This window comes from Amblyomma mixtum, chromosome 4 (assembly GCF_055824585.1).
Source record: "Amblyomma mixtum isolate Tamu chromosome 4, ASM5582458v1, whole genome shotgun sequence".
Taxonomy (NCBI): Eukaryota; Metazoa; Arthropoda; class Arachnida; order Ixodida; family Ixodidae; genus Amblyomma; species Amblyomma mixtum.
In genome coordinates, this window is record NC_143015.1 from 37,665,249 (window position 1) to 37,685,986 (window position 20,738).

The following is a 20,738-nucleotide window of genomic DNA, read 5'->3' on the forward strand; positions in this document are numbered from 1 at the left end:
GGAAGCACTAAATGCCTAAATTGTCCGTGTGTTGTGCGAATGTCAGTGCACGTTAAAGGACCCACGATTGCCGAAAATGGTATGGAGTCCTCCACTACGGTGTCTCCGATAGCTCAGGTTTAGCTTTCAGACATTAAACGCTGTATACCGCAGCATTTAACTTTTTTGTAATGGGTTTGCAAAGGTACCTTCTGCTACTCGCTCAGTTTTGGAGAGCTACGTACGTCGGGGCAAAATAAAATTTTTGTTTTCTTCCCTTTGCTCTTTGAGCTTCTCAAGCTCTTCTGGGACCCTAATTAACTTCAGGTCTCCATCATTACCTTTCTTCCAGTTGACACAGAGGTTACTTCAAGAAATTGCTAATTTTGGTCTTGTTTTTTGCGCGTAGGTTCGTGCGTAAAGTAGAATGATTTCGCGCTGACAGTACTCCGTTTGAAAAATATGCAGGGTGTTTCACGTAACTTGAACCAAGGATTTAAAAAAGCGGTACACCGCAGCCAGCTGAAACCAACGATGCATTGTTCGCCATCATGTGGCGCTCCTCAGAATATTTTGTATTGCGCTTAATTAATTAACTAAGATGAATTATGCAATTTTTCATATATTCACTTTAGTGCCAAGACCATTACGTTAAGTTGTAGAGCAGGTTTATAAACAACGAATACAGTTTATTGTAGCATCGTATCTCCTACGGGGTCCTTTTTCCGGCATCTAAAGAAAGCCCGCGAAATATGAAAAGATACGACGTGACTACGCTCGTGCGCTACCAAATTGCAACGCTCTCAACGGCGTTTTCGAGCAAACTGAGCATGGAAACTGAGTGTGCCCGCTGACCGTGGCGAAGTGAACGGCCGCCGCTCTTAGCAGCGGCTTGACAGTGCGTCAGAGCTTTCCGCAGCGGCGCGGCGGCCGTAATAAAATCAATAACTCCTTTTTTTTTTTTTTTTCAGCTGCGAGTGAACCAATATTTTTCTCGCCGCTGCATGTATGTTCTCGGGTGCGAAAGATGTAAACCATGCCTCAAAGTGCAATCCTCAAAAGCGCATACTATCGCCCCCGTCAGAGCGTTTGTACTGCCTTCATAATTAGTTAAGTTGGGATCGCCATGTGGAATGTTGCCTTAACAATCGCGTCGATGCATCAGTGAAACGTGGATAAAATGCCGAAAACGCATGTTACTGCTTCACACGTGCACGTGTTGTTGTCACAGTAACCACGCCAACACATTTTGTCCCATAAAACGCACGAGCTACAGCTATATTTTATGTTTTTTACAGTTCCCTTCCCCAATTAGTCCGGCATGCATAACTGAGGTGAAGCCAGCTTTACATTTTTTAAAGGAACACCCTTGCCTGCACTGGCGGGTATTTTGACCATATGCACCCGCCCCTAAAATGCTAGGTTGCAGACGGGTGCAGGACGGGTGCACGAGTAACAGAAACTCCTATTTTGTCGGGTGCGAGGGTGTGTTTGTCAGTATGTTCCCTTTAAAGGTGTGAAATTTTTTACAGTGTAGTCGCGAAATTTCGTCTTCCGTACCTGTGCGGCCACTCGATTCAAGTCGTGAGCGTTCATCACTTCTTGAGTTCGCTTTCCAGCCTGTAACATCCATCGGGGCGGCTTCCTGACTAGAGCCTCTGCTTGCAAGCGTTCGACGTCACAATCGTGTAAAAGTGAGTACAGAAAGAAAGCGATGCTGCCTGTCTCTCCGGAGCTCCCCATCCGTGCCCACCGAATGAGTCCGAAGACTTCTCTTGCTTCGGTATTTGCCGAGTGGTGTCAGTGCGTGTGGTATCCTCGCCGAATTCCCGTTATGTTCTACATCGTAAGATGCATAAACTACGTTGGTATTTGCTGTATTATAAATCCGAACGATGCCATTTTATCAAAATGCTACACAGTGAAGTCTACTTAGCGCGCTTTCAAACGCGTCTTTTTGGTTTCCATTTTGGAAACCGCAATGCCGCTTCCTAAAATATAAAAACTGGGCTTGCCTCCGGTGTTAATCGCCTCTGGAAAAAACAAAACCCTTTTGGACACAACGGGATACGTGTTGTCCTACCTGCTTCAAGTCCCGGGAGACGTACAATCGTGCAGTTTCGCACCATATTTTTGCATCATCAATGCCATCGAACTTTGAAGGTAACCATTTAGCGTGTTTTTGTCCTTCGCGTGTAATCCTTCTTGGTGTTCTTTGCGTTTACAAGCGGGGCTGTACTGTTCGATGCGGGCTTTTTCAAAGATAAAGTTTGAATAATTGTTCAGCTTTAAAGGATTTTTTCTTGAGACAAGGGCATTGTATTACTTCTTGAAGCGAATTTCAAATACTTATGCGCGCTACGCGTGGTTTGGCTGCTGATGATTTCTGGGGACTCAAGAAAATCCGCATTAATTTCTTTATAAATGGATAAACTTTTTCTAGGCATTAAATACACTAACAGGCACCTGCTTACGTGTATTACACTCAGGAGCTGCCAAAAAATCCATTGGCGTATTCAAAGAGAGCAAAAAAGGTAAACAGTCGTAGTTTCGTCTCAAGATGTTTATTTTGCATGCTTAAAAGAAGTGCATCACATTTTCTCGTGGACCATCGCGTGAGGCGGGTATGCTCAGTGGCGATAGAACTCACGAACACTGCTTCTTTTTATAAAGAACGTACTTCTGGGGCCCGCAGTACTTTTTAAATGCGTCCACGCATTCTTCTGGCACGGAATCCTTGAAATCTCTTTTTATCCACAGTAGGCAATCTGCAAAAAGCAAAATATCTTGTATCATTGACAGTTGATCTGTTCTTGATTTTTTTTTCACAACACAAATGTAAAACGCAAGAAGCAAGTTGATGTTGCTGCAAAAAAATCGCTTTACGTCCTTCTGAAAATTTTTTGCGCAAGCCGTTGTGATGCAACTCTTATTCTTGTAAGGTCGCTGCAAGTCTGTTGACGGCAAGCAGCCAGTAACATGAAGAGGGCATAGAGCATATCCTGGTCGCCAGTACGACGTCACAAAGAGGCTGAACGCGTTCTGTTATGCAGGACAGAAAAACAGCTTCATAGGAGAAATTAGTGCCTACCTAAGTTTAAACAAAACAATAACTCAGAAAGGTGCACGTGGCGAATATCAAAATTCTCCTACACCTATCAATTGAAGTCTTTGCCGTATCTGAAGTTCACTCTGCGCGGTGACGGTAATTGACGAGGAAAGGGCTGCAGCGCAGACTTATATTCCAGCTCTCAATGAGACTGTAGGACAGTTACATGTGCTGGGAGAAGCGAGATATGCAGGATGTTCCCCTAATATATTGGCCACTGGCACCATCAGTCCATCGTTACCATGCCAGAAAGTCTGCTAGCTCGTTATGAAGATTTTATGCTGGAGCTTAATATACAGTTAGGCTCATTAAACAGAAGGACGCTGTAACGAAGGGAGCAGGAGGGTGCCAGAGTAACGACGACCAGAAAGCCAGCGCGTGCGCTCGAGGGGGCAAGTTTTGTCGTTCGAGCCAGATACATTGCACCCATATGCACAACTTTTCTGCCCAAGCACATGAGCACAATTAGTCACTGTAAGCTGCAAAAATTTTAGAACAGGTTATTACTGAGACTAGGACATGCAAGAAGGAATAATTTAGAGAAGGTAATTATGTTACTGTTATTGAAGTTGTACCTGGGTGCTCCCTCTGGATAGTTTGCCGGCGTCTGGGCACGCGCAAACGTGCCCAGAAGACGATGCAGCAGACGACGTCGCTCCGCCCAACGTTACTACTGACTGTGCCATCGGCCAACGGCTCCCAGTAGCCTTTTCAAAGTAAAGTGACCTCCGGCACACTTTCCTTCATGCAGCTGAGACAACAAGGGCCTCACCCGTGACCTCACCTAAGCTTTCCTCCTCCATGCAATGAGAACTCAGAGCCATAACGATAGAGCGTGCCATCTCTTGGCGGTGCCGCGTATTCCAGGCGCCCGTAGATCCGGTGGCTGCCGAATGCCGCCGCCACTATGAGTCACTGGATATTTTTTTTGATAGTACGGCTTCTTTTTGCCCATGCCGCCGGGGTTGGAAGGAGACAGAGAGAGTGAACTTTATTTTCCTTCAGATTTAAATCTTATAGTAGCTACCTCTATGCAAACCTCCAAACTGCTTTCTTCTCTGAGATAAGTTTTCTAGCTTTTATGTATGCTCTTTCTCTTCATGCGCATTCTTTGCAAAGTATTTTTAGAGACTTTTTGTTTTTACCTTTTCTTTTATCCAGGACTTCATTTCGGATAATCGTATGATACCTGGATGTCCTTCTAGCATTGCTTAGATAGGATCTTATGAAGGTAAAAAGCATCACTCAATTAATCTTTTTGATACATGATCTGAATGCTAGCTGCACCATAAATGTCAAACTAACGTGACTCTACTGCCAGTATCGGCCAACCGGCAATAACTTTCAAATAATCAACCTTGGCTGATCCGCCCTTCGATTCATTTCATGTAACTTACGAGCGCCACCGGGAAGTGGGAATCGGCCTAGAAAGCAGGTCTTTCTGTCGTAGTAATAACCTTGGGCTGTAGTAGTAATTGCACCATCTGAAAGGGAGAGAAATGTTCATTGCTATGGCTTGCTATGAAAAGTTCGGGACACTTTACCAAGCAGATTATACAAACGGTGTTTTCTGCGAAAATTGTTCATAAGGAAATCAGAACCCTGTAAATGGAGTCCAGTGGATTAAAGCAAACATCCTTAGGCTCACTCCGGTCGGTAAAGAGTTTCAACAACAAGGATTTCTGCCTCAGTCCTGCGCAGTTTGCCTGATAACCGATGTTCATGCGTAATCCAAAAAAAAGGATAAAGAGTCAAATTCACTCCATAGTGCACACATGACTGGCCAGGGATAACTGCTATTTGAAGAAGCTGTGTATGTAATCAACTCTATCTCTTAATTATTTGATGCGCACTGACTTTGCCTCTCCTATTCCAGTGCACGAAATGCCACTCTCGAAGCAAACCATCATTCGGTGTTAGAATAATGTGCTCCCCCCTCCCCCGGAAAAACACGGTTATTTTTTAACTTTCCATCACTGAGCAGTGAAAAAAGCAAAAGAGAACTGTGTACGAATGAAACGAAGGACAATAATAAAATAGGAGTAGGGCAAGCTCAAAAGAAAAGGGGTCAAGTAGAGGCTGCGACCCAGAAATTATCATTAGTACAAATGTCAACACAAAAGGGCGGCAGTCGAGGAATATTCAATAAAAAAGAACTGTAATAAGAAAGAAGCAAAAGACGACATCAAGCTTTTGAAAAACTGCAGCCCGATCGTCTTACTGTCTGTTGCGTATATGGACTTAGTAAGCTAATCGTTAACAGAGTTGCTAGAATGATAGATTTTAATCAACCAAATGATTAGGCGGGCTTTCGGAAAGAGTGCTTGAGAGTAGACCACATTCGCATTATCAGTGAGGTGGTAGAGAAATATGCGGAATATAACAAACATTGATGTATTTCCTTCATAGATTACGAGCAAGCATCCTACTCAGTCCAACGATAAGCAGTCATTAAGGCATTGCAGAAACAGTGTACAAAAGAGCTTTGTGTAAAAGCATTGGAACATTTCTATAATGACCGCACAGCTGCTATAGCCCCCTGTAAGGTCAAAAATAAAATATCAATCACGAAGGGTGTCTGGCAGCGAGACGTGATCAAGGCAATGTTTTTCACAGAGTGTTTACAGGATGTATTCGCAGTATGTATTCCCAAAGCGACTAAAAACAGAAATTCGATCATCCCGCGGCCGTGATCGAACTCGTGTCTTTCGGGTCAGCAGTCAAGCACCAGAACCAGTGAGACACCGCAGTGGCAAAGAAGAGGTAATGGAGAATACGCTAGTAATAAGGGATTGGCAGATGACATTGCTTTGCTAAGTCACTCAGGAGACGGAATGCTAAGCGTGACAACTGAGGCACTGAAGACCGGTGAGCCTGAAAATTTGTATGCAGCAAATGAAAGTAACGTTGAACCGTCTCAAAAGGGGACCGCAGTTTGCATTTGGCAGCGAGATGCTAGAAATGGTTGGGAATACGTTTACAGTGGGTCTGAAAATTAATATGCTCTAAACCAAAGTAACTCTGAGTCGTCTTAAATGGGGGCAGAAGTTTAGAACTGGTAGCCAGGTTTTCGGAATGGTTAAGGAACACATCTACTTAGGGCAGGTACTGGCCGCTAATTCGGATCATGAGAGGGAAATAACTAGAAGAATCAGAGTGGTGTGGGGGGCATATGGTAGATTGTCTCAAATCATGATTGGCAGTTTTCCAACATCCCTCGAGAGAAAAGTAGATAACAGCTGTATATTGGAGGTACAAACCGATGAGGCTCAAAAGTGGAGGCCAACGAAAAGGGTTCTATTAAATCGAGGACAACGCATCAAGATATGGAAAGCAAAACTGATAGGTGTAAATTAACAGACAGTGAGAAGGTACATTTGGTGAGAGAAAAAAACACAGGTTAATGACATCCTAGCAAAAATAAATAAGGGTAAATGGGCTTGGGCAGGTCATGTAATGCGAAGCAATATAACCGATGGTCCTTAAGAGTGACGGAGTTGATTCCAAGAGAAGGCAAGCGTGGCAAGGAGCTGCATAAAGTTAGGTGGGCGGATGAGATAAAGTAGTTTAGGGGGCAGTTAGGGTGCAAGTTGCCAGCAACAGGGTTAACTATGGAAATATAGTACTATGCCCCTTCCTCCCCCCCCGTCCCCTCGGAGTGGGCACAGTCAGGCTCATGATGATGACGATGATGAATACGTTCAGGCATCAACAATGAATTAATGCGGAGAACAGAGCGCAATGATAGAAAAAGTGTATTGGTCAGTTTTAGAGCACGGGCGGACACGATTGTGCTTCTTTGCAAAATCAAGCTGGAGACTGGAAAAATGAACTGTAAAAATTCTGTAATATGCAAGGAAGATATCGCTTGGTGAACGATGCCGCTCAGTGAACGTCTAGATTTGTAGCACTTATTGTAGAACGGTCGAAAAAATTATTAGGGACAAGAGGTGCGTCGCAATTGCAGTTACAAATACGTATGCTCAGGTTTAATGACAGCATAAAGCAATACACACCACAGGGGCATAAAACTAAGCAGGGTTATTTGCTCAAAAATATTTTATTCCTCTATCATTTCTTCTTTCAGGTGATATGGGATGTGTTGCGAGAACGTGCTGCCACAGAAACATGACTTTATATGCATTCAACATGAATTTCAACCACGAATGGAAATAATCAGCCCTTAGCAACAAAAACCTGAAAAACCGAGTTGCTGTCCGAACATCTGCGCATTTCATGTGAACTAACGAAACTAATCACTAGTGGACACATTGTTCAAATATAAGGATGATGTCATACTGCTTACAGAGCACAAAGCGGATCAAACTGTAGTCAAACACTGTGAATTTTCAATGACTGCTGTAGAATAATGAGCAAAGAGAAGAGCATGATGTTAATTTTATGCTAAAAAACGTTTCCCGCAAATTGCAAAACACTTCAGTGAAAGGAAAGTACTGCATCGAAATGTGTTGCAAATGTCTCAGTAGGAATCAAAATCACTGCGGGCCCGAGAAATGAAAACTCACCTTTGCAGGGGGCGAAACCATACTTCAAAGATTCTGTCGTAGTAAGGTTATGGCAGTAACTCACGTCATTCCTAGAGAAAAGAATAAAAACATGTTGGTAGTGAATGAATTACTCTACTATCACACATTTCCAACGAACGCGTTGTAAGAGTCAACCGGAACGAACTCTCCAAGAGGGCTGCCAAGCACAAATAGGTGCGCAACTATTTTACTAGATTCTTTCGCACCGTCACCTTTCGCGATGCGCGGGAAAAGAAATTAACTAAATAACTGCATTTCATTTCTTACAAACAGCACCGCCTATATTTTGACGCTCTCTTCTACGTAGCATTTTCACTGGCTGCTCTTCAAAGATATTTTTTTTTTCATCGAAACATTTGGGCAAGTGTTACCAACTCGAACAAAGCAGTCGCTTTGTCTAGACTTAGTTTAGACTCACTTTTACGCTTCATGCCGAAGCAAGTGGTGGTTTATGACGGCATGAATACTTTTGCACTTATAATGGACATCGCATGCACAAAATCTCAGAAAACCAAGGCTCTCCTGCGTGAAATTATGAAGCAGGCAGCCGAGTTTCTTGAGTAACAATTAACCACGAAAGTGTTTATTTAACACGGGTCCTTTGAAGTATTTCGCTACACAGCGCACTGTACGCCGTCTCAGGATGGCAAAAACTAAAGCGAAGCTGATGTCCCCATTTAGACTGCGGCGTCCTGCTTGAACGCACCTTGATGGTCTCTAAAACATCCGGTAATAAAAAAAGTGTTGCTCGCAAAGAATAAAAATTTTAAATTTCGTCATCAATGCTGCTAATGTGCTTTAGTTGCGAAATATTCTCTTTCACATGGTGCTTATTCACTTCGTAGGCAGCTATCTTCGAGTTCTCACATCTCTCTTTTCTTACGAATGCAATATGCCTCTGGAATACGCTTTTCATAGTCATGCTTTTAGGAAACTGCCAATTCCGTATCACAGAGAAGTAGCAAGATATATCAATCACCGTCCAACGTACCCTGGCTGTCCGCCCTGGCCCTTATAATGATAAACGAAAATGGCGAATAGGTCTTCCGGTTCAAAAGCCACTCTAGTGCAGGTCAAGCATTTCTCTCTTGGATCGTCAACTGAACTGTAGAGTGCAACACCTTCGTCCAGAAGTCCAACCGCGTCCACCAGAAGGGCAGTGTTCTGCTCCTAGAAAAGAAAAAGATCAAAGTCGAGCGTTTCCTTGCGTCTTTCCCCACAAAATCATTTCACAGAAGTCTGGCAGTAAGTTCGACGGAAAGAGTGAGCTCCATGCAAGCTTCTGACTCACTAATCATACACATAAAAAACGACGCAGTTCTGGAACTGAACCGCCACCCCACAGTCAGCCATAAACTGTTTAAGATTTGAAAAATATGTGGCAGCTCCTATGTTGAAGAAGTGGATGAGGTGACGGAGCATCAGTTATTTCTTAAGAAACGTTGAAGTTTCATCTTGAACTAAGGTATTTTATGGTTTATCGGCGTTTAACGTCCCAAAGCAACTCAGGCTATGAAGGAAGTCATAGTGAAGGGTTCCAGAAATTTCAACCGCCTAGTGGGTAGTGGTTTGGAATTAAACCACTCGCACAGAAAGCAAACGTCCCATTATCCATTGACTCTAACATAATGGCGGATATCGGTATTGCCCATTTTAAGCATTCGAAAGTTCAGACACAAGAGATAATATTAGTATGATTTTTACAATTTGCTGAGATAATTACTTAATAAACATGAGTGGTTTATTTATTTATTTAAACAAATTACCCCTAAGGGCCCTCCCTCTGTTCGAGGGTATTACGGGAGGGTGGGGTACAGGCATGTGATGAACAGTAAAAAAATAAATCCCAACATCAATAACCTACAACAAAACAGATAACAGCATATGAGTTTTTGCAAGGGAAATACAAAATACAAAATTAAACATTGAAGAGTGAAGGGGAAAATAAAAACATGAACAGAACAGCACAGCAGTAACATTAATACAAGTTATACAATGTCTACAAACAACGACATGAAAATAAAAAGAGAGTCATCAAGACAGAAACCTTATGCACTAGTTAGTTAACAATGTACCCAAAAAATTTAAGCAAAAGTAATGGCAGCCAATATATTATAAAACTTATCCTTATCAGTGTCTGTAGCAACATGTGATCTAAGAGGGTTCCAGTCAGTTTAGTATGTGATATGAAAGAATGTTCCTATTTAGGTGTACGACATGACAAGCACTTAACTTTAAATATATGGTCGCGGCGGTGAAAAATGAAAGAAGGTAAAGAAAAATGTCATTACGTGATGATACAGTTTATGAAAAAGTGATAACCGTGCAGCTTTACGACGGAGACAGGGATCCCGAATATCTGCGTGTTTCTTCAAGGCTGTGATGCTGGCGTGGCGCGAATAATCAGAGAAGATAGAACTAACTGTGCGATTCTGCAATGATTCGATTTTATTTATTAAGTGTGCTTAATGAGGATCCCAATAACCGAGGCGTATTGAATTTTAGATCGCATAAGAGTGGTGTAAGCACGTAATCAGAGGTGGCAGGGAGCTTTAAGTTGTGTTTTAAGAGACCTAAAGGCAGATTAGTGGATGCAAGAATAAGGCTAATAATGACACCGTCCATTCGTCGTCATCGTTCTCCTGGAAACACGACAGCGCGGAATGGGCGCGAACTCGCCTAAGAAAAAAGAAGCGAAAGTGTCTGGCAAGCGGATGCTCCGCTTTTGGGCTGCTACTGACGTCCGCTGTCATCAACTTGAAGCTCTCCTACTTAGACGTACCCAACCATGTCCGACGTACTGAACCACGCGTGACAACTGGTGGAGGTGCTGGGTAATCGTCGTCTGCATGCCTATTTCGGGCTGGAGGGTCGACAAAGATGGCGCTGGATGAACTGTTATAGGTCGAGCGAGACTGCAGAGGCCCAAGCTCGGGTTGAAGGTCTTAGAGGAGGCGGATGCCGTGGTGCACAGGCGCCCCCTCTATGGCAGATGACACTCGCAGACTTGAATCCCTGCTTGCTGGGGGAGTCCGAGGCATTGAATGCGTTACCCAGCCAGGCCACTAGATGTCACGCATGGTTCAGTAATTCAGGCACGGTTCATCACGTTTAAGTAGGAGAGCTTCAAAGCGATGACAGCGTACGTCGCTAGCAGCCCAAAAGAAAGCATCTGCTTGCCAGACACTTCAGGTTTTTTTTTTCTTAGGATAGCTCGCGCGCATTCCCCGCGGTCGTTTTTCCAGAAGAACGATGACAACGAATGGACGGTGTCATTATGATGGTTCCATGTGAGGTCTCGAAGAACGTGAGGACCATGGTATTTATGCATGGCTACCCACTCAACTGGAGTGTTATTTAAAGAATACGCTGTTTGAAATCTAGGCATTCGGTTAGTAAAGACAAATTTTGTTTTAGAAAGGTTAAGTTGCATGAGCCAGGTAGACCACCATGCAGTTATTGTGTCTAGGTCGGATTGAAGGGCTAGGCGATTTTCGTTAGTATAAATTTTGCGATAAATCACACAATCAACAGCGAAACGTCTGATTCGGAAAGAAACTGAGTTAGGTAAATCATTAATAACTATCAAGAAAAGCAATGGGGCAAGCACTCTTCCTTGTGGAACGCTGGAATGAACTTGGCTGAGAGACGAATTATGGTTGTTGGCAGTGGCAAACTGGAACCGGGAACAGAGAAATCTTTAAGCAATGCAATAAATAGAGGGCGAATATTAAGAAGTGTTAATTTAGTTAATAACCGGTTGTGCGGAGCCATGTCAAACGCTTTGGAAAAATCAAGAAATATGGAGTCAAGTTGTTGCGTTTCGCACGAGTGCCCTTTACGGAAGCCGTGTTGGTATTTAAAGATTATGTTGGCTTGTTCGAAAGGGTTAAATACCTGCGAATGAATCACGTGTTCAATGAGTTTACAGATTGTACTAATTAATGAAATTGGTTGATAATTTAGTGCTAAAGAATGATCACCGAACTTGAAAATGGGCACAACCTTAGCTAAGCGCCAGTCACGTGGAACCAAACAAGATGAAAGAGACTGCGAAAAAATAGCGGACAAGATGCGACGGGTAGGTTAAGATGAATTCTTCATTATTTTATTATTAAAACCAAGGTGATGAGATGCTGATGTCGTTTTAAGTTTCTTTAGTAAAGATAGGATTCCAGTTTCACTAAGAATTATTTCGGACATTGAGGTATTAGAATTATACGTAGTAGGAGTGGCTAAGTAAATCCCTTCTCAGGTAAATTTGATGTGAATGCGTCGTTAAAAACTTGTGCGCATTCAGCCACAGGAACACTGCCTCGATCGGCTTTGGTTAGAGTTATATCAGGATGATTCGAAGGGTTAATTGTCTGCCAGAACTTGCGAAAGTTATTCTTTAACACTGATGGTAAATCATGGCTGAAGAAATGGCGACGAGCAGACTTAAGCGCCGTCTGATATTCCTTATAGCATACTTTGTAGCGTTGCCAGGAAGAGGAGAGCCTATTTTCGTCGGCTATTAAACCAAGGCGCGGTGTTAGTCTGTAGTATCGTGATAGCAGGTATGAATCGACCTGTAAGCGCAGCAAGTTTGTTTCTGAAAGATTGCAGTGGTCCTCAACTGAACGTGTCGCAAAACCCAGAAGAAAGTCCTCAGCAAAAACTGACAACTCAGCGTTTATTTCACCGAAGTTTTCTCGGTTGTAGAACCTGATTTGCTTCTTGCAAATTGTTTTTATATGGGGTACGAACTTAAGCTTTCTGGTGATTATGGAATGATCCAAAAGTCCTTCTAAGGGCGCAATATGAGAACAAAGATAAGGATTACTGGTGAAGGCAAGATCCAGAACATTTGCAGAAGTGGCGGAAATACGCGTCGGTTGAGAAATATGTTCCTGCAATGAGAAGTCAAGGCAAGACTGGAGAAAAGACTGAGCTTCAGGATCATTAGTTGGAGCAAATAAAGAGTCGGAAAAATAAATTATCGGAAAATTGAAATCGCCTAGAAACAGGAAGCTTAATTGCGGAAACCGAACAGCAAGTTCGCTTATGATTCTACCAAATTCACTTGAGAATGAATTTTTAATGTCAGCAGGCAGGTAGATTACACCAACAATAATATAAGAAGGGCCATATTTGAAAAGAACCCACACTGACTCCAGGCGCAACGCGACATCAATAAGCACAGCGCTGATCTCTTTCTTAATAGCTAGAAATACGCCACCACCGCTAAAGCCCACGCGGTCACAAAGAAATATGTTCATTTCGGAATCGCAGACGAAAAGGACATTGTCAGAAATTATGCAATTTAGCCAAGTCACAGCAAGCGCGATGATCGACGAAGAGCACGAATTGATTAGAGAAGAAAGAGCCAAGTTTTTAGAAATAAGAGTTCTTATGCTGCTAAGGAAGTTAGTACCCAAGTTAGTGGAGCGCCGTGGGAGTGACCTCGAGAGTGGTTTAACTGTCAATTTATGACGAAAGGAAGGTCTGGGTACTCTTGAGACACCCGCACAGCGCGATTGGCCTCGCTCTCCAAGAAGTAAGACTCACTATGATATGCAGTTTATGTAAAACCAAACGCACTTTGCCACCTTCAGATTTTACTCATTTTGCGTACTTGAGTAGTTGGCGACGTTTGTCGCGAACAATTTGAGGGTAATTACATGAAATACTCAAGTCCGTATTCCTGAGCTTAGAGTCCCTGCTCATGAAAGATTCAACTGCCTTTTTGTTGAACAACTTAACAATATTAGGCCGGATTTGGTCGTCTGAAAAACAGCCTATGTGCTGAGCCTGGGATAATGAAGACAATGTAAGACCAAGTTTTTCAAAACAAAAATCGTTAACAAGACGCTCGGAGCCTTCCCAAGTTTCAGCTTTATCCTTATCAGCAAGGCCATAGAAGAGAATTTTGCACCGGCGGGAATGGTTTCCCAGATCATCAATTTTAACTTGATTGTTAGGCACATCACGAGAGCAGCTCGTGGAGGCTTCAGATCTACGTATTGTCTGATGTTTAAGTTCAAGCTTTTCCACACGTTTAACTAAAGACTTAATATCATTATGAAAGTCTGAAGTTGTCTGGTTTTTAAGCTGAAGACCATTCATTCGTTTAGTTAAAGACTGCATTTCATTTTGCAAATCTGTATGAATGGTGAGTATGTTACTAAAACTTTCAAGGGTGATTGTGTGGCTTGCTTCAAGCCTTTGAACAGCTTCATAAACTAGCTGAAGCTTTTCCTCCTCAGCCTTCGTCATAGGACATGGGTTCGTTTGAATGTCCCCACTCATAACCAGAAAGCACCGTAAGTACACTGCAACTGCGCGAAAACGGTTGAGAGTATATGGGGGGGGGGGGGGGGGGGTCACGACCCCGTTAAAAGGCAGACATCGTCATCACGGTAACAGGAATACGATCCTAGAACAAAGCTTTGGTCAGCGAAGCGTACTTCGCAATCAAGTAAAGTTTGACTAGTAGTTTTTGTACCATCAGCCTCCTGAATTTCAGCTCCGAAACGCTCAAAATATTGGAAACCCGTGGCAATTCTAGGCTACTCCTTGCGTTTTCGCCTTCGCTGTGGGTTCGCATCTCAAGTACGCATATGCTCAACACCGTGGTCAGGCAGAACATTGAGCATCTCTTCGGGAGTGTTGCTACTCAATTGGACGTTCGTGACACGATCCTCCTTGAAATTTCAGATTTGCATTCTGGAGATTACGGGAGGGACACGGCTAATGGTTCCGTTGCTCTGGAGTTGATAAGAATGCTGCTAGCTTGACTCATCTAATCATCGATGAACGTCTGAGTGCCGTTGAGTGTCCGCAGGTCTAACGTTTTATGGGCCTAATAAATTTATGAGCTCAAACTTCAAGCGAACCGGAACAAATATCTTTGGCCTTATTTGCTGACACGCATGTTGCGCTGTTTAATATCTAATATTTGACCATTAGGCAGATGCAGCATTCTATTTCACAATAGCTCACTTTTAAGTGTAAGAGTTCCGTTCACAACATGGAATACATTCGCTGCACCTGCAGAGAACAATTGTGCCCACATCTGCTAGATTGTATATCTATGACATGACAAATATGCTTAAAAAACAGCAATAAAGCTTGGAATAGCAGATGATGGTGGCATGGGAGAATCACCCCACATGCACAACTGCTCAGTATATGTCTTACTGATTATTTAATAACAGAATTATTACTGTAAAACAAATGAATAATACTTAACTGTGCTGCTCATTTTGCTCACCTTCTCTAAATTTAAAACATTTTGTGTTTTGCATCCTGGACACAAATAAAACACACGTGCAGAGTGGGGATTTAGCCTGCTTGGTTCATTAGGAGTAGGACAAGGAACACGGACGAGACTCAGTGCGTCTGGCGTCGGTATTTTCTGCCGTCCGTGTTTTTTATGCTGCTTCGGCTATTATCAGCACCTATGCGATACAAGCTCCCGCAGAAATGCAGACTGTGAATGATTTCATTGGCGCAAACACTGCGGAGCCTATTTCGATGTAAACGTTTCGGCTTTTGTACTCGTTCCAGAACAACGGTGTTTGAGCTTTTGTTGTAGGTTTTTGCCCTTCGACGTGGCGAATAAAGAGCGTTAAGTTACATGGAAACCTCATCATCAGTACTCGGATAGCGACACTGCATCTTGAAGGCCTCTGGTTATGTTAATTATAATGTTCAAAGTAATAGAATGACTACAATTCTATTACTGTCTATGACAGGTACCGAATAAAGTGAGCTACTAAGATAAATTGTCTCTGTTATTTATTTTATTCCCATTGAATGGTCACTTATTTACTTATTTACTGTTATGTACTTTAGTTACTTATTTACTGTCCTGTACTTTAGTTACTTATTTACTGTTGTGTGCATTTAATTACTTGTTTACTCTTATTTAGATACAAAGGTTTCTGTTGCTTACTTACACTGTTTTTTTTACTCTCATGAGCGCTTCAAAGGCCTAATCTCCACTTGCCGACATTGTGTGTAGGAGGCTAATACTGCTTTTTGCTAACCGACGGAAGTTGACGAAGATGACGTGTAATGGACGCTGCGATAGAGGTTGCCGATTCTTTAGCAAGGGCCTCTCTCTGCGGCCCAATAATTGCTGTCCTGCCAACCTGCGCACATACAGCTGCGGTGAGGTTTCGCAGTTACACATTATTTCAGAAATTTTCAGTCTCGGCACTAACTTCATCTGCCGAATATCAGCATCTTCTGCATTTTTGGAGTAGCAAATACTGGCGCTCGCGCAGCCTCAAGGTCTCTTTCACGCGTTTGCGATGCCGAGTTCCTCTGCTGAATTTATACCTTCACAGATCTTGGCTAACGGTTTCGCCACTGTGCCCATTTTGTGGCGAGACAGAGACAGTGGATCACTACCTGCTGTTCTGCCGTCGCTTCTCTTCCTTGAGGAAGCGCCTATTAGAAACTTCGTTTCACCACCTGGGTCTGCCTGTGTCCACTGCGGTTGTTCTTTCCTTTGCCGCTTCATCGCTTGGACGAAGCAACAGGATTATACGCTGTGCTGTTCAAAATTTTCTTCTGGAAACGCAGCGAGTCCCATGGTAATTATTGAATTATTATTATTTATATCTCTATTTATTTTTTTATGACTTTCAAAATTTATTTCAATATTTTCAGTTTTCTCTCTTTCAGTCACTGCAAAATTGAACCGTTACACGCATATTGCATTTGAATTTGCACAAAAAGCCATCGTCCCGTCTTGGATCTCTCAACCAACAGGTCACCTGTCGTTGTGTCGCCCAATCTGTCAGCCTATACCCTATTACTACTCCCTTTCCTCCATAAATGCTCCTCTTTCCATCAGTTCACTGCCTGGGCCTTGACCACTGCCCCGTAGTGGGTATATGCCATTTTATTTGAGGCCAACCAACCAACCATCCAACCTAGTCCAATCCCCCCGCGTGGCTATGTGCACTCTTTGATGAGGTCAAGAACAATAACACAGCACGAAAGTGTGGCAGCTTAACATGAGGCACAATCAGTTACATGGTGCGAGGGAAGGTGGCGTGAGAGGAGGTTTATGCTGCGTAGGACCGGCTGCCTGAATGGTTGCCGGTTCATGATGCATATGTATGTCTCCCTGAATTCTGATGTGCAGGTGAAGTGCAGTGTAGGAAGACATGAGTATAGGAATAGTATATACGTGATCAAAGCATCTGCTAAATTCGTGGGTTTGATTTGCATGGAATAAAAAAAAAATTGTGGCGATAGCATAGTGCTGACGTGTTGTGTCCAGAGAAGCTGATCTGCTCGAGCCTGCAGAAGTTAGTAACCCAATCGCGGCAATAAATATTTTATTTCTCCAGGCACCTGACAGGTTTCAAACAAATCAAATAGGTTTTTCAGTATTTATAGTAAAGTAGCGCATTCGCACAAAAATGGTCTCTTACTAGTCAACATCAAATACGCGATTTTTTGATGAGCTTATCCTAGGCTATGGACTTTCGCCTCTCGTTTTGAACTGCCGCCTTTTGATACGCTGCGTATAGGCAGGCTAAGGAAGAAATTGCAGCTTATGAAAATCAGACCCTTGAGGAAGATGAGCACTAAAGAATAAAGTTAATTCTCAACACTTGTGAGACGGGTATGTATTTTGCTAACAGCGGTCGCTCAACGCTTCTGCTTATTAATGCCATCGCTAAATATTATTTCCTGTACAAACGGACTATGTTTTCTTTCGACATATCCTCGTTTGTGTTTTATATCTGGCACATCTCTCTAGTCCATTCTTGCACAATCAGCTGAGGGTGAAACCAGACCTAGTGGAACTTTGAAACCCATGATGCCCCCTTTTTTTTCCTCCACGCATTTGCAATTATAATTTGTTATTTTACACACAGCACCCAACAATTTGACTGAATTCCTATGGGACCTTGCAGCCCGCGCTTCCTTGTTATAGCAGTAAATTTCTACTAAAATAATGACTGGATCGCAAAGCCAACAGTTACTGTCATGGCAGCGCGCCGCATCCTTCGGAATAGGTTGCTCCAAATTACGTCTGCTGTTGCTGCTGCTGCTGCTGCTGCTGCTCCCGACAGGTAACTACGCCCCCCCCCCTCCCCTGATAGACTGTGCCAATCATCTGCGATATATAAGTAACGGTGTAAAACTTGGCCTGAAACAATTCACTAGCATTCGGCAGCGACTTGCTATTATTTACTTACAACTAAGCTAGCCTCACCGGTTTCTCTCCAAATGTCTGACTTTTGAAATGAAATGCCGAAACAAGGGAAAAGAACCGATGGTTGAAGCAAAAAAAAAAATGCTGCTTTCAGAAGTAGCAGCAAGACCCCTTTAACTGCATCTTGCGATGTTGGCGTCAGTGGTACTTCCATTGCAAAAACCGGTCAGATATGAGTTGGCAATTAGTCCTGTTCGTTCCAACAAGACCTGATGGGACGTCGTGCAAAAGTAAACGATAAGGTTAAAATACAGCACTAGAATCCCATACACTAGCTCTATGAAGCTCTAGACACAAGACGCGTTTCAAAATTTTTCCGCCCATACTTGGGGATACAGTTCCTTTATGTAAATACCACTGACTCGGTGCTACAAAATCTAGCCACCCTGTATACGCAATGCCTTGTGACCTCGACAGTACCAGAGGCTTGGAAGAACGTTCACATTATCTTCATTCATAAGAAAGGAGACGTCAAGAACTTGAAGAATTACAGATCAATCAGCTTATTGTCCGTTGCCTACAAGGTATTTACTAAGGTAATCGCGAACAGAGACAGGACAACCTTGGACTTCAGTCAACCAAATGATCAGGCAGGCTTTCGTAAAGGATACTCGACAATAGACCACATTCACGCTATCAATCAGGTGACAGAGAAATGCGCAGAATATAACCAACCCCTATATATAGCCTTCATTGATTACGAGAAAGCGTTTGACTCAGTGGAAACCTCAGCTGTCATGCAGACATTGCGGAATCAGGGTGTAGAAGAGTGTTATGTGAAAATATTTGAAGATATTTATAACGATTGCACAGCTACTATAGTTCTCCATAAAGACAGCAATAAATTCCAATACGGAAAGGTGTCAGGCAGGGAGACACGATCTCGCCAATGCTCTTCACTGCCTGCTTACAGGAGGTATTCCGGGGTCTAGAATGGGAACAGTTGGGGAGAAGACGCAATGGACAATACCTGAGTAATTTGCGATTCGCTGATGACATTGCCTTGCTAAGCTACTCAAGACAAGAACTGCAAAGCATGGTCAATCAGTTAGACAGACAGAGCAGAGCGGTGGGGCTCAGAATTAACATGCAGGAAACCAATCTAATGTTCAACAGCCCAGCAAGGAAACCTGGAGGTAGTAAGAGAATATGTCTACTTAGGGCAGGTAGTGACCGCATATCCGGATCATGAGAGGGAAATAACTAGAAGAGTAAGAATGGGGTGGAGCGCATATGGCAGGTTCTCTCAGATCATGAATGGTAGCTTACCAATCTCCCCGAAGAGAAAAGTATACAACAGCTGTATCCTACCGGTACTCACCTGTGGGACAGAAACGTGGAGGTTAACAAAGAGGGTTCAGCTTAAGAGCAACGCAGCGAGCTATGGAAAGGAAAATGACAGGTGTAACGTCAAGAGATCGGAAGAGGGCGGAGTGGGTGAGGGAACAAACGCGGGTTAATGACACCTTAGTTGAAATCAAGAGGAAGAAATGGGCTTGGGCAGGGCATGTAATGCGAAGGCAAGATAACCACTGGTCCTTAAGGGTAACGGAGTGGATTCCAAGAGAAAGCAAACGTAGCAGGGGACGGCAGAAAGTTAGGTGGCCGGATGAGATTAAGAAGTTTGCGGGGATACAGTGGCGGCAACTGAAAATGGACAGGGTTAATTGGAGAGACATGGTAGAGGCCTTTGCCCTGCAGTGGATGTAGTCAGGCTGATGATGAAGATGATGATGATGACTCGATGCCGAAAGCAGGGGAGGCAGCAATGGTGAGTTGGGCTGCTGAGGCGAGAAAGCGGAGCTCCGCTGGAAAAGCCATAGGCTAGATACGCTCCCAAGGGGTGCTACGGGATAAGAGCGGCAGCTATGTCCACTCTGATACCCGTATCTCTTAAAAGTCTATAGCCAGCCAAAGTAGATGCTCATTAAAAATTTAGCGATCTACACTTGCATACCGAGAGAACGCTAAAGGAAAGAATGTTACAGCATGGGCAAGCGTGTAGTGGAGATCTACTCCAATTCAAAGTTTTGCCTGATTTCGTTTGTTGGTTTTTGGTGTTCGTCACAGTTTCAGCTGGTATGCATCTTTGTACCTAGGAATAACAAACTGAGCGCCTGGAGCATTAGTATAACACGACTTTAGAACAAAACAACAAAGACTAAGAGGTCTCACAAACTTTTCAAATCACTCGATCATGAATTTCTACTGTTTGAAATCCATACTGACCGATATCTCCTCTCCGATGGCAGTCGATGCAACAAAGGCGAGGGCCAGCACTGAGGTAAAGCGAAGAGCCATTTCGTGGATACAGAGGCTAAGGCTGCTCTTTGTTCTGCAGTGACCGTCGCTTATATATATATATATATATATATATATATATATATATATATAATATATCTATATATATACATTGCCGAACCGTCTGCGCATAAAACATATTAATCACTTTTGTCTCTTTATAATGACATGTTGCGGGTATTGACCGCAGCACCTAAAACCAACGGTGATTCCCGGATGGAAACAAACCAAATACCCAGTGCTATTTGGTTTTGCCTGGATAAACATTCTTTCAATGTCGTTAACTCTAGCCGCGCCCGGCGCATTAGGTCATTGTACACTGCAAAAGCCTGCACATCCGTGCGAGACTTTGCACTGGATAGAAGCAGCTGCGTAAGCCCAAGCTATTTTTGACAAAGCTATAAAAATGGGAGCTTTTACGTTAAATTTTACGTTTTTTTACTATTGCTTTGGATAGTGCAGATGTATTGCCTTCCGGGCAGAACATACCTGGGAAGCACGATTTGTCGTGTAGCGCGTGGGACTTCAGGCTAACTGATGTCGATTTAGTACGAAACAACTTTTTGAATCTGATTAA

At 43.2% G+C, this 20,738-nt stretch overlaps 1 protein-coding gene across 1 annotated transcript; it reads right to left on the reverse strand.

The window, feature by feature from the left end:
• Window positions 1–2,625: 2,625 nt before the first annotated feature.
• LOC149346255 (uncharacterized) lies at window positions 2,626–20,161 on the reverse strand. Its single transcript, XM_089541270.1, has 5 exons — window positions 20,090–20,161; window positions 8,627–8,805; window positions 7,615–7,685; window positions 4,486–4,572; window positions 2,626–2,747 (listed from the first exon to the last, which is right to left on the reverse strand). The coding sequence occupies exons 1-5, from the start codon at window positions 20,159–20,161 to the stop codon at window positions 2,626–2,628; spliced, it is 531 nt and encodes a 176-aa protein (XP_089397396.1).
• Between the last annotated feature and the right edge of the window lie 577 nt (window positions 20,162–20,738).

Coding starts and splice junctions, on each gene's coding strand:
- LOC149346255 (XM_089541270.1), bottom strand. CDS start 20,161: ATGGCTCTTCGCTTTACCTCAGTGCTGGCCCTCGCCTTTGTTGCATCG. Junction 7,686..8,626: donor GGCCAGGGCGGACAGCCAGG/GTACGTTGGACG, acceptor TCTTTTCTCTAG/GAATGACGTGAGTTACTGCC. Junction 2,748..4,485: donor CCCACTTCCCGGTGGCGCTC/GTAAGTTACATG, acceptor TGCTTTTTGCAG/ATTGCCTACTGTGGATAAAA.